The sequence below is a fragment of the Penaeus vannamei genome, chromosome 4 (assembly GCF_042767895.1).
Source record: "Penaeus vannamei isolate JL-2024 chromosome 4, ASM4276789v1, whole genome shotgun sequence".
Taxonomy (NCBI): domain Eukaryota; kingdom Metazoa; phylum Arthropoda; class Malacostraca; order Decapoda; family Penaeidae; genus Penaeus; species Penaeus vannamei.
In genome coordinates, this window is record NC_091552.1 from 13,542,338 (window position 1) to 13,557,290 (window position 14,953).

General features: G+C 35.2%; 1 protein-coding gene across 1 annotated transcript in view; it reads right to left on the reverse strand.

The window, feature by feature from the left end:
- Positions 1–10,984, reverse strand: part of LOC113805247 (putative lipid scramblase CLPTM1) — a 25,494-nt gene extending 14,510 nt beyond the window's left edge. Inside the window, exons 1-6 of the mRNA XM_027356217.2 lie at positions 10,690–10,984; positions 4,257–4,444; positions 3,790–4,051; positions 3,138–3,344; positions 2,422–2,567; positions 1,676–1,831 (exon numbers count right to left, since the gene is read on the reverse strand). Of these exons, the coding sequence (XP_027212018.1) occupies positions 1,676–1,831; positions 2,422–2,567; positions 3,138–3,344; positions 3,790–4,051; positions 4,257–4,444; positions 10,690–10,722 (992 nt within the window). The 5' untranslated portion in view covers positions 10,723–10,984. The remainder of the gene's footprint in view (positions 1–1,675; positions 1,832–2,421; positions 2,568–3,137; positions 3,345–3,789; positions 4,052–4,256; positions 4,445–10,689) is intronic.
- Positions 10,985–14,953: the final 3,969 nt, after the last annotated feature.

The window sequence follows — 14,953 nt, forward strand, 5'->3', positions numbered from 1 at the left end:
TACATAAATCACTATAAATCATTCTGAAAAGTAAATGGAAGATACACCGAAAGCAGAGGAATAAGTGCAAAGGCAGAATGAAAGAAGTAGCATTTTATTGAGACATTCTAACAGTTCAAAGAAATAGCTTGTGCATATGACCCAATCACCAGATAACAGACTGCAAAATCAATAATACATACTACCAACAAAGCAAGCAACAATAAGATAAAGCATGAAAATAACTGAAGAAAGATAAGTGTCCAATAAATGAAATGAAAAAGTTGAAGAAAATCACCAGAAACCAGAGAAACCACCAAGAAATTCTTTAAGGATATTTGTACTGGCCTCCAGAGACTACTACAAAGTTTTCAAGGAGAAGAAAGAATAATAAAGACAAGGAAGAAACAATAAGCACAAACAAACATTCCCATCCATGAGCATGCCCATACACTTGCAGAAAAATATGATAGATGGATCAGAAAGGTAGATGAGACAAGAAGACAGATAAAGCAGGTACAAGTCAAAAGAAATATATACATAAAAGAAATTATATCACTAGAAAGCCTATTATTTATCTATTCATTTTATCATTATTATTTTTTTCCTATTCCCAGTGGTTACATGAGAAATTTGAAAGTATTTATAGTTCAACCTTTTTAAATGACCATTTTAACAGATGAAAATCTAAAGATGGGGAAGGGTGGGTTATTGACTAGATCCCCACTCACCACAACCAATTTAGGTAGACTAGACAGTTTGTCAAGAACATGCGAGGCCTGACCCAATGAATATTCATAAATACAGACATGCATTTATACAGAAATGAATGCAAATCAGTCAATCAGATGTATACACATTTATCTACCTATATTTTAGATATACATTTATTTCTATGTAAAAGCATGTCCTTATAGTGAATGTTCATTGGGTTGGGGCTCACATAATTTTAACAATCTGGCTAAATCTCTTTGAAGAGCAAATCAATTTTAAAAAATGCTTCATCATACAAAAAGCTATACTGTTAAAAAATCAAAATAAAGTGCAAAAGTGCAAAAATTACTAAAATATCCAGAGTCAACTGACATACAAGAATGAACAGATACAAATATAAAAGGAAGTATATACCAAAACTGTGTCTTAGCAATCAATCAACTGCCACCAATCCATTAACCAAATTTTGTATTGTTTCTCAAAGGAAGTGGTAAACCCATAATATTATTGGTATTCTTAGCCTAGCATAAGTTACAAGATGAATTCTTCAGCTGTGATAACTGATGTTGACTTTATCATTGCCAGTGTATTTTCCATTACCCATAGAAGGAAAAAGATAAAGCTGACTTTTAAGACCTCTTAATCTTGGATCTCTAAAGTTTCATTCTTTGGAAAGAAATAAAAAAAGTGAGTTCTATTTCTTAGAACACTCAGTAACAAACCATTCACTCATAAAACATAAAAAGCAAGAATTCCTTCAATCTTCCCTTGGAATAAAAAGCGCACAAAACCTGAATGAAGGCACACGAGAAAGGCCACACAATAAACAAGACCAAGTTCACGACCTCTTCACTTTCCTCATTCCTGAACTAACTCAAAAGCTGGACACTCATTCTCTGCTAACCCTGCCCATTTTGCCTCATCAAACAATTGCATATCCACCTCCTCCTGCTCCTCCTGAAAATCTAAGTGGCACTCATACCTGCTCTTCATGGCTTGGGCTGCATAGAGCTGCCACTTGAACAGTGAGAGGGGTTGGAAAGTGACAGTCAGGTCCAGTGTCTCTGTGGTGGTGTTGATGGGTCGGTAATCTCTCACCAGGTTCCAGTAGGTGTTCAGGAATGTGATAGGTTTATATCTGGAATGAAGGACATACATTAGCTGCAACTAACAGAAAAACATGTACAAAATGATGTAATAAACTGCCCAATGAACTATATCACAGGTTCTGGGAAATATATTCACGCAGATTTATTCATATCATGCATTACTTATATAAGCTAAAGTACCACTTTAACTACTAAGTACCAATCATACTAACTATACCTGTTTTTATACCCTAATTACTGCAAAACTAGACAGCAAGATTTTCAATAAACATTTTTTTCTTACATGTAAACCAATTAGCACATTTTTATGAAACATAAATTCAAATGGTGAAAGATTGCAATTTTTTAAAATTTGGAAATAAAACTTTTAAAAAAGCTAAAAAAGCTCTTGGGATAATAAAAAATATATACTTTTTTAAATCAAAAGAAGACTGAATTCATGTACCAAATACCACAAGATCCTTAACACTGTGTATCACTTACTTTTATATAGATATCAATACATAACTACATAGAACTCTACTTTAAATACAAATGATACCATAGTTTTCTCTTATGCGGCAATTTACTTAAGACTTGAATGTAACATAAAAAAAATAAATAAAAGAGCATTACATACCTATCTGCTGCGGGTGTGAACTGTACATACTCATCAAGAGGAGGAGGTACAGCACCTTGGGTCCATTGTGTGAAATCGTGCACAATATTGATAGTTATGTTTGGATGCCAGTGGGAAATAATTTCTTCTTTCATGGTCTCAGCTTTCTGCAGATAATAAAGATTTGTTTTGTATCATAAAGAATTATTGTAATTACACCACATGCCCCTCGACATGAGAAATAACCCACTCACAGAAATCAAAATCTCTATGCAAGAATTATCAGCTGGATTTTTTTTTTATGATTTTGTTTTTGATAATAAATATCTTTTGTTCTCTACACAAAAATCTATTTAAATTCTAAAAATATTTGAAGGGAAGTGTAAAATTACCTTATTCCTGTGCAATGTCTTCACTAATTACAAATAGAAGACCTACTACAATCTTAGCTGAAATTAATCCTTTCAATTCAGAATAGATGCATGTCATTCACACACTTCGAACTCTAGAAAAATGGTAATCATCAACATTCATGTAATCTTTTTCAACATTAGTATTACATAAAAAAGGGGCAATTAAATATGGAGAAAGCATAGAATAAATAAATAAATAAATACAAGATACATGTACGTTACCTTTGTAAAGAGCTACAAATCACAAGACTAAACATTTTCTCTAACCAAGAACACCTAGCAACAAATATTCAAATAGAAATGGTAGCCTTAGCATCAACTTACCATGATTTCCTCCTGTGATAATTCAGTTTCTCCAGTGATCAAGTTACTAGTTTTCCTGTATCGGCGACGCTTATATTTGTTGAGTCTTTGAGAATTGTAAGTTGTGTATTTCCTATTGTATAGGCCTTCTCCAGCTTCTGGGTTTGGAGAAAACCCACTTTTTACAAAATATACATGGACGAATAATGACCCATTGTTTCGTAAATTCTGAAAAAACAAAACAAAAAATCATGATAGTAATCTGGTTAACAATCGTCTACACAAATGATGCTTATCATAAATCATAATAAATCTACTGATCATGATATAAAGCATTTATCATAATGATAAAAAATAATAAAAATGAAAATTCAGAGATTCTGTTATTACTGACGGAAATAATTAACAATTTCATTTATGACAACTACATATATTTAATTGTCTGCTAACATCCCTAATTGGTTACACTCCAGTATATGATAGCAAAATTTTGCAACACTTGAACTAAACTTTTCACTGACATGCATCACAGTGAATCACTAACTCACTCACTCTTACATGAGACCTCACATGCAAATGTGTGTATATATATACAAGTATACAAGTATATATATACAATTAATGACTGGTGTATGATGAGACAGCTCACAATCCTTTACCAAAGTACTCTTACCTCTGTAGTGGGGATTTTCAGAGAATGATAGTAGGTGCCGTCACTGTCAGGCCCCGAAGTCCAGTCTCCATAAACTATATCTTCTTTTACCCACACTAAAGATTCTGGATCGTCAAAGTCCGAGAATGTTTCTAATTCAGATATATACACATATAGGTCCAGATTATCACCATCTTGGAATAGATTTAGGGCTGGTGTGCGAGCGCGTGTGACTTGCTGTCCTTCAGGTCCTCCCTGAGGTCCAGTTGGCTGTTGTGGTCGTCTATGGAAAAGAAGATTATGCATAAATATGAAAATGTTAACCAATTATAAACCATGCAATATATCATCATCATTAATGGTCTCTCCCTTCAAACAAGAAGCATAGATATGAAAATGTTAACCAATTATACACCATGCAATATATCAACATAATCATCATGAGCTGAGTCTCCCTTCCAATATGAAACAGCACAAGAAACTCTTACCTGAAGAATGATGTGATGAAGTAGATGATTATGGCTCTGATGATGAGAGATTTGGTTATTGACATGAAAGACTCTCCAGCCGTGGGCTGGCGAGCCTGCTGGGCATTTTGCGCGGCTGCGGCATCTGATTCTGATGCCACTTGCTGGTCACCTTCACCCTCGCCTTCACCTGCAGCCACAAGCTCCCCCTGTGGATTGTCAATTCTTAGTTTTCATTACCTTATTACCTTCCATCCATTACTTTATGTATGAATATATGTATATGCAATTTGCATTTTCATATACATATATATACATACAAATACACACATACACATGTAAGCATATATGCATATATATACAACATACATAGATGCATATATAAACTTGTATATACATACATATATATAAACACACACATTATTTTTACATGTACTGTTGCGGAATTATATTTCAGTACACTTGCTGGGTCCTACTTTTATACATCTGGCAACCAATCAAAGTAAATATAGCATAAATGGTATTTTTAAGAATGAAGCTAAAACTCTAGGTAGTTTGTAACAAGGAGTGTGACTGGTCGAATATAAATAACCAACAAGTGTATTAATGAATATTTTTGGAAACTAAGCAAGCCATTTGATCTATCTTTTTCTTCAACAAAATATTAGTTATTGTTGACTTTGTAGGGGTGATATTCTTCAAATGCTAATAGCTCTTATCAAAATGGCAACACTTATGGTGGGAGGCGGCATTTACTTTCTTTCAACATTAGACATATCAGTGAAAAATCCTGGCAAACTCATTGAGACCTTTGTAAATGCTTATGGTGGCTGCACCATCTAGTAGAGGCTAATCAAACTAATAGAGTGAATAATTGTTTGAAAATCCTTTTTTGCCTGAATCAATCACTTGATTGAAAATTTATGAAAATCCGAAGTCATGCTTGGTGGTAAGTTACGAAAGTGTATGTAAAATCAGCTATCATTATGCCATAAGTCTTGGCGATTCTTTGAGGAGTCACATCCACATTTGAACACCTTTGCGAGAAAATATTTGTTTGCTTGTTTCAACTCTAGCAACTACTAGCTAGGTGGTTTCAAGGAGAACCCACTCCCAATACATGTGCTAATGAAATGCAGTGTAATACAGCATATGTGTAAGTGTAGATGAAATTAGCATGTCAAGCCTTTACATCAAAATCTCTTTTTATTACTTTTTATACATTAGCTTTGAAATAATAGTTCCCCAGTGCTGTTATCTATATTCAACCAATCACACACTTTGTTACAAACTACCTAGAATTTTAGCCTCATTCATAAAAATACTATTGACGCTATGTTTACTTTGATTGGTTGCCAGTTGTACAAAAGTAGGACCCAGCAAGTGTACTGAAATATAATTCCGCAACTGTACATTTGAAAAGGTTATCTAATGTCAATACTTAGCACACATTTCAGGCAAAAGCATATCACTCATCAGTGTTATTAAATCTATCAACTTTATCTGATTTGTACACATGTTGATCTAACTGCTTGTGCAAATTAATCATATAGCATAAACTCTTACTGGAATCAGACTCAATAACAATAAAAGAAGAATAAGAAAAAGAAGAATAATTAAATCCAATCTTTAAATTCCCAGCCAGACTTTGAATCCAATGGTGTAATTCACAAGCAAAGCTGCTGTACTTTTTTGCAGCTTCAATTCTATTGTCTCTAGATTCTATCATTAGATCTTCCTGACTTCACCTGTTTATCCCATTCCCTTCTGTTTTTTGGGGAAAAGTTTTTTGTTTCTCTTACCATCATCAGTTATCAATGTTGTCATTACCATCATTGGCATCATTATTAGGACATTATGAACATTAATAATTCAAGGAACAAGATAGACAAGTGAAATCAGTTTGGCCTAATAAATAATTAAGCCCTTGTGGAGCCATCTGTTCATTCACAAAATGAAATAAACTAAAATCATATGGACAGTACATGTATATATGCATCAACAAGTTAAACTCCCTGATACAATCAGATTATAAAATATAAAAAATCATAGATAATAACCATATACAGATAATTTTAAAATATGATCTGGTAAGCAAATTCTATTTCATACTTCAAGATTGAATTCTGAATAAACACTAGAAAAGAAAATCCGGAAAATTTTGATGCAAGGCATGAAAGCTTGCAATAAAGACAAGTGTGAAACACAGCGTACTGGTATGGATAGGTAAACCTGGTACAGTCATTGTTACTCAAGGATCAGGGTACAGTTCTAACCCGTCGCCAAACTTGAAACTTCTAATCAAAGGTGTACTAAAAATGATGCCCCACTACCATGAAGTATAATCCTTCAGACAAGCATCCTGAAAGAACCATTGATAATAAATGCTTTTTGTTCTGAGAGCTTAATCCCTAGATAAGGCTATTATCAGTAGAAAATAATTCAAACCCCTCCTGCCAGGTGCAGCTTTGTTTTGTGAATTTGTTTGCACACGAATTCTCAGCCACCAATGAGTTAATCAGTGGCCCCACATGTGACCAACATATTTCCCCACTGCTTGAATTTTTTAGAAAAATATCTTCATAATCCTTGTAATACAGATGATAATTATCATTGTTGACATTATGACTATCACAATATTAACAAAACTGTTAGCAATGAAAATAAAAAAGGATCTTTTTAAAAATTAAGAAAAAAGTTAAAAAGGTGAGACAAGTAGGACTACCAACTGACACTTGGTGGCTAAATTACAGTGGACATGGCATGTATATACATACCATCCTGGTAACAAAGGGTTAACATCATTGGTCATTAATCAAAGAACTGCTTCCACTGCCAAATGGTTCATTTACAAAACTTTTCCTCAGATATTCTTGACAGATTAGTCATTCCATAAGGGTTAGTGACTTCTTATAATGGTAACCAACAACAAAATATTCCATTTAAGTTAGGCGGCACTTTCTTTGTGTGTGTGTAATTTAATGTGATTCAAAAGTTTTTGAGATCAGGGCTCAACCTTAGGCCTAGCCCGATGGTCATTGTCTAGTAAAACCAGTGGCAGGCCAGTTAAATACACTACTTAGCTAGCCCGGCAGACTAGTAAAAAGCAGACAACAGCAAATCGGGCATGCAGCACACTGACAGCCGAGTAGACCTAGAACTTGTTAGAGCAAGAAGTTACATTAAATCTATTGATGATCTCTTAATCAAATTCAAAGAAGTAGTGTTTGATTAATCTAGTGTTAAATTTAATATTGGGGCTAGTGAAACACTGCAGGCAAGTAAAAAACTCAATTTACTAGCCTGGTGGGCTAATTATAAAAAAATCAACTTTAGGGCGAAGCTTGGAGATTCATTGACCGGCAAAGCTATGAGCTCTTATTCTTTTCTCATATGGGAGTGTTAGTGTCTTGAAAATATGAAACATCAAATTTATAGGACTTGAAAAGCAAGCACTTCAGATACCAGATAAATATTTTTGATTTAAAGCAATTGACATCAGATATTAAAAGAAAAATGTTAAAATTGTATTCAATAGAAATATGGCCCAAAGTCTGAGAAAGATATTAACCCACTAACAACTGGTGTCCCACATATGAGACACCCGAAAAAATAAACATTTCCGGGCGTCCCGCCAGTGTGACGCTGTATCAGGGCTCGCGCTCTGTAGCAGCGGCGGGTAGAGTCTGGGCCAGCACTGCGCGCCAATTTTGTAGCTGCCCGGAATCTTTTATTTTCGGCTTCAAAATATGTGATACTGGGTTAAAAAGGTAAAAAAGTAAATTTCACAAAAATCTGAGTTAAACTCAGCAATACATAAATTAATGAGTTTATATGCAGATAGTATATGGGGTGGGCTGTAATAGAATCTCTCTCTCTCTCTCTATCTCTCAACATATATCATCACTTGGATATCAATCACACAATCCATGCACCAAGGAGGAGGCTAAGTCCCCTGGAACACTGAAATTTCATACTATATTAACAGCCAACTTTGACGTCATCTAAGGAGAATGAAGTATGACCCTACATCCCTAATCTAAAAAGTCAATGCAAATGAAATTCTTCACACCCTTTCTGAAGATCAAGAAATGGCCTGGCTGAGAAACTTATTCTCAATTCACATTTTTCAAACAGCTAGATGCAAGCTTGCTCCCACAAAAATCATTTTTTGTCTGCAAAATCTACCTCCACCTACTAACTTGAAAGGGAAGTTATCAGCACTATCTCTACAATCAAAAATTACATACAAAATAACTGTACTGCAGTGATAAGCATTCCCATAATAATTAATTGGTAAAAGAAAAGGATAACTGTGCAATCAACTATAAACACTTGCAATGACTCAAGTGGAGATCATCAGTTTTGAGCTGGTCAGTACAGTTAACAACAAATTTCCTCCATCATATCTAATCTAGCATGGTAAATCCCAAAGACCTCCCTAGTGATTATAATCATAAGAAATTGTTCAAGCTCTCTCTTCCCAGAATCGACATATATAGATGCTCTTGCCGATACATGAAAGTTACACAGGCCATGGCTATCACTCAATAGGGTCCCGTTGGTAACAATCACCAAATAAGATTTTATTATTTTTTAATAACTTCACATAACTGATCACAACAATTATGGTACCAATAGACTACAATCACTGTCTATTATCTATGTATATCAAAACTATGCCACAGAACTCCCCCCCCTCCCCAATTAGCGACAATCTTGGCCCTGATAGCAGGGGAAGGTATGAAAGATAACAGGAAAATTACAGGGTAAAATATGAATAATATACAGAATCACTTACTATATTGTCTAATGAAGCCCCTAACCCCTTCAATGGAAGCCAAAGAATCTTCCATGTATTCAAGGCAGAGTAGAATGGACAACCAACATGCAAGAATGAATGATGCTAAGTCTTTCTCATGCTCACTCCAAACCTTATCTTTCCTACCTTCTATTTATTTCCTAAAGAGGGGTGCAAGCTCCTTTGTACCCCCCTTTATTAGCACTTCGTGCCAACTAACAGAATACGGACATTAAAGAACTCTGGCTGTATGGGGGTGTTATGGACAGTTGCTGAGTAGTGATATGCAATAGATATTTTGTGTCATTTTGTGGTAAATATGAGGCAGCAGTTGTATCAGTGTTGTTCGAGACTATTTTTTATGTTCTATAAGATGGCAGTGTCCATTTCTCTCTATCTCTATACGTTGCTCTGTGTTGTATTAACCACAAATTGGATATATGGCAACCCAGTTTTTCAAAAAATTAATACCTATATGCCAGGATATACGCTACATTAATGATGGGATATATATGCTGGTGTACATTTTTTTTTTATTTTCCTGTAAATACGAGACCACTGCAGCTTAAACTATATGAAATCCTATTATATTTTTTCTGCTTTATAAGATGGTGGTGTCCATTTCCCTCTGTCTACACATGTTGCTGTTATCAGGGCCAAGATTGTGGGTATGGGGTGTGTCTGTAGTACAATCTTAAAATATTTGGACAGTATACTGACAAATCCAAGGATATCAAAATTTCCACCATCTGTTATGTGAAGCTATTCCAATTACCCAAATCGGTTCAATCAACCAGAGCAGAACACACATCACACTTCCCATTCCGGTAAGGATCAACAAATCACCACCACTTATATTCTGGCAAAAGAGAGCTTGGCCTAATTCCGTATTCAAAGACAAAAATATATAAAGGAATAAAACCTCTATCTTAAATAAGAAAATCATGTGGTGGAGGTTTGATGACCACTTCCAAAGCACAAAGAGCAGGAGGGTCTATAAGATCTGTTATGCACAAAGTGCAGGAGGGGTTACAAGATCTGTTATGTGCTAATCTCTAGAAACCACGGCATCACCTAATGTGCTGATCCTTAAACAACATAATCTATTAACCCTATACTTTGTGCAGACTGTTTTACAATTAATGGATGTGTTTCATATATGTTTTTAATGACGAATGTCTTTCTTCCTATTCCTACAATTTACTATTCTCGAAAATCATCTCAAACGCTCTCTAAAATCCCTAAAACCTACAACGATTTTTTTCTCTCTCTCCGAGAAGAAAAAATGAAATAAAATAAATTATAAAATGAAATCCACGCCTGATTTCCGCCGTGACTTGGGATTAATGGCCGAGGACTCAATGGACCAATTATTTTCCCCAAATCCGGCTGAAAATAATCCATTTTGGAAGCCTCGTAGATCTCAGGAAAGGAAACCCACGTCACTGTCGGGAAATAAAGACATCCAGTGAGAGGAAACCCCCTCAAAGGCTTAATAACATCATGAGTTGTTTCCTTGGGCCGCATCACTCTCCTGACGGACCCCAATACCCCTTCGCTCCCGGAGGCCTCCACACGACCCTATCTCCAGATCCAACCAGCCACAACGACAGCAAAGACGACGAGCGATCTCAACACGACAAGAAATCTCACCCGATCACTGGAAGGTTGGGAATTTTCAGTCATTTTATCTCCTGCAGGAAGACGTCGTCTGCTCGGGCTGAGGGTCGCTTACGCACAGACACGGAGACACGTCGCTTGGCCGTCCCGAGTCAGCCTCGCCTCCGCCGCCACATTCGGACGTCGGCGAAATAGTCAGTGGAGGATATATTCGGGACATTTACTTGTTAGATTGGATATGTTTTGAAGTAAAAAAAAAAGAAATTGGTGAAATTATGTATGTTTTAGGTTTGGTGAGTAACCGCGGAGGAAATATCATGTGATGTTCGTTGACTCAGCTTTTTTTTCCCACTAGGTTTTAAAAGGATGTTAGTGCATGTTTTGAGACATAAAACGAAAATATTATTTCCAAATGCAGAATAGATTTCAAACATCTATATGCAACAAAGCAATATCAAGAAACTACAAAATTCATACCTAAATATACTCAAACACAAATGCTATCATGGACACTGTAAGTATATCCGGTTTAATCTGCCTATATTAATTTGCATTTACCTACCTACATAACTGTTTACATTACCCGGTAGATATCTTGGTGCATTGACTTGATATTCACCTGTTTAAATTCTACTCAAATACACTCAAACACATGCACACGCACACGCAGACACACACACAGAAATTCACACACACACACACACGCAAACTTGAAATCTATTAACCAATTCATCTATCTATATATATAAATGGCTCTCAAACTGGGGATGATGAAGGCGTTCTGGGAGATAACGAGACACTTAATGAAATTAGTAGCTCCTTGGAGTAAATTGATAAATAATGAAAATAAAGAAATTGGCGAATTAATGCATAAATTAAATGCATTACTTAATAACGCATAAGTTTATAAAACATATATCTATCAGGATCACATAGTTTACATTAATTTCTTACATGTGAAGCGCATGAAAAAAATCAAATGTCTTTCCTTTCACTTCACCGAATTGGGTATCATGACAGCACCGAGAAGTTTGATATCTTTATCTATCTACCGATCGATCTCCTTCTCTATTTACCTATCCATCTATCTGTCAGTGTTTACACGCACACATACATATATATGTGTATATATATATATATATATATATATATATATATATATATATATATATATATATATATATATATATGTTTGTGTGTGTGTGTGTGTTTGTTTGTGTGTGTGTGTGTGTGTGTGTGTGTGTGTGTGTGTGTGTGTGTGTGTGTGTGTGTGTGTGTGTGTGTGTGTGTGTGTGTGTGTGTGTGTGTTTGTGTGTGTGTGTGTGTGTGTGTGTGTGTGTGTGTGTGTGTGTGTGTGTGTGTGTGTGTGTGTGTGTGCGTGTGTGTGTGTGTGTGTGGGTGTGTTTGCGTGTGTGTGTGTGTGTGTGTATACCTATACACATAGGTATATATGTATGTATTTATACACACACACACACACACACATGTGTGTGTGTGTGTGTGTGTGTGTGTGTGTGTGTGTGTGTGTGTGTGTGTGTGTGTGTGTGTGTGTGTGTGTGTGTGTGTGTGTGTGTGTGTGTGTGTGCATCTAGAGGGCGTGTTCATCCTTAGGAAGTCAAGCCAAGTGTCCCTGTAGCGTGAATTGGCGATCCTAGATTCTGCAAGTAACAGGTCCTATGCCGTTCTTACTATTCAGCTGTTGGGATTGGAAATGTGGTCCAGACGCAAGGACCAATTGCAGAGGGCACCAAGACAAGATTCCATGGAGCTGGATAGAGTCCTAAGTATCGCTACCATTCAGAGAGAGAGAAGAAAAAAAAAACAGCAGCATTAGGGTCCTCAAGACAAATAACTTGGTTCCTCTGCAAAGGTACCCACTTCCCGAAAATGTTAATCTATTTCATGGTTTCTTTTCTTGGGCCAATCCCTCAATCGCCTTCCGATACAACGAGTCGAATGTCTTTTTGAGTTCGATGTAAGGTTAAGCGATCCACTAACTACAGACGAAGCTCCAGAATCATTTAGAGCGTAACGGTTATATTTTATTGTGGATCTTGACTTTCGACAAGAATCACTATACAACTGGTGTTATTTTGTTATTTTTTGGGCACAAATATGAAACTCCAGACTTGCTTAAAGATAATTTGTCAAAACCATAACCCTTTACGTTATGCTCAACCTAATGCCCTAACCTCATTAAAACTGAAATGTTATGGGCAGACTTGAAGCAAGGAAACACGTACCATCAATCTAAATAAAATAAAATAATTAGGAATGCTGAGAAACTGTAGAAGGGTACATAATAAATAGAGTTGTTGGCATCTGCTTCCGCGTTCTAAAGGTTCACTTATCTTGTTTTGCATGTTCAGTGTTTAATCCTTCAAATGGGTGTTCCACTTACACTAATGAGTGGTTTGTGTAATGGAAATGTTAGATTTTATTACCAAAGAACACAAAGTTGATATTCTACACACACATACACAGACATATATACACACACAGACACACATACACACACACACAGGCATATATATATATATATATATATATATATATATATATATATATATATATATATATATATATATATATATATATATGTACATGTATGTATGTATGTATATATATACATAAAAACACGCACATATCTATGCGATGTGTATGTCTGAGAGTATGTACGTAAGTGATCAATGAAGCACTTTACCTGAGTCATCCTCCCGGCGCAGTGTCTTAGGATTTGCGGCTACGTGGCGATGCGGACAAGGCAGGAGACGACACGTAATGCTTTCTCGGGATGTGAAAGTCCGCAGAATAAGGCAGCCGGAGTGACGCCGCATAAACACAGAGAACAAATGAGCAGATGAATCGCGTCTCGAGACAAGAAGGAGAACTTGGCATTTTGTGTGTCGAAGGGTCTGCGTATAGAGATAGATGTGTACACATTTATATACGTATACAAACATGTATACATACATACACAGGTACACACATTCATGCATATATATATATATATATATATATATATATATATATATATATATATATATATATATATATATATATATATATACACACATATATATGTGTGTGTGTATATGTGTGTCTCTATGTATATATATACACATAAATACAGTGCGGTGCGTATACAAACACACATACACACACGTGTATATATGTATATATACACATACACACATATATACTTACATACATATATACATATATGTGTGTGTGCGTGCGTGTGTGTGTTCAATTTCAAGCGTATATCAATAATATATTAAAATAAAGTCACTATAAACGTTTTACCATCCTTACATGTCTATAATCGCTCTGTAATCCAAACTTCAGTGATTTTACTGAATTGAAATATATTCGGAAAGCAAACATGCCCATACCCAAGATAAGTATTTGCTGACTTTCCCAAATCAGTGATAATAGTGAGGGCACATTTGCTTTACAAAGTACGCGGTAATATCATATATAAGTACGAGTACACTTTCCTCTGAGATGTGCATCAGCGTAAAGGAAGAGCAATTAGAAAAGGGATGGAAATATATATATATATATATATATATATATATATATATATATATATATATATATATATATATATATGTGTGTGTGTGTGTGTGTGTGTGTGTGTGTGTGTATATATATATATATATATATATATATATATATATATATATATATATAGATATATATAGATAGACATATATACCTTTATGTCTGCGTCTGGCTTTAAGAAAATTCATTGGGTCAGACCTGCAAGTAGATCAGCGAAGTGGAAGGACAAGAAAATACAGGCTTATTGCATTATTCTTGTTCTTTCCTTGGTTGTTTTACTTGTAATTTGGATATTATTTGTTTTCTCATTCTCCCGTTGTTGTTTTACTTGTAGTTTTTCAGCATGAAACTTACACGAAAAGGAAGAGGTAAAACATACTTAATTTTATGCTCTTCCGAAATGTTTAAAAACTGGCTTCGGTTTAGAAGAGCTACCCCTTTCGTTTTCTATCTTTTCCGCTTTGTAGAGTCCGAAGGGCAGATTAATGTATTTAAACCTTTTATTTGTACTCAGGGCACAGTGCGAGATATAATTGGATTTTGGTAAAAAAAGAAAAAAAAATGGTTAATTCACAAAAGAGATACAGGAGAGTTTACGTTTAAAGACATCTATCTTAGCCAGAAGTAACATTCCGTTACATTTCTTGTTTTTACTTCGTCGTCTCGGTACACAAATCAGTCCTATATTTTAAATTGAATTAAAGAAACGCCATCTATTGATTTCTTGTGC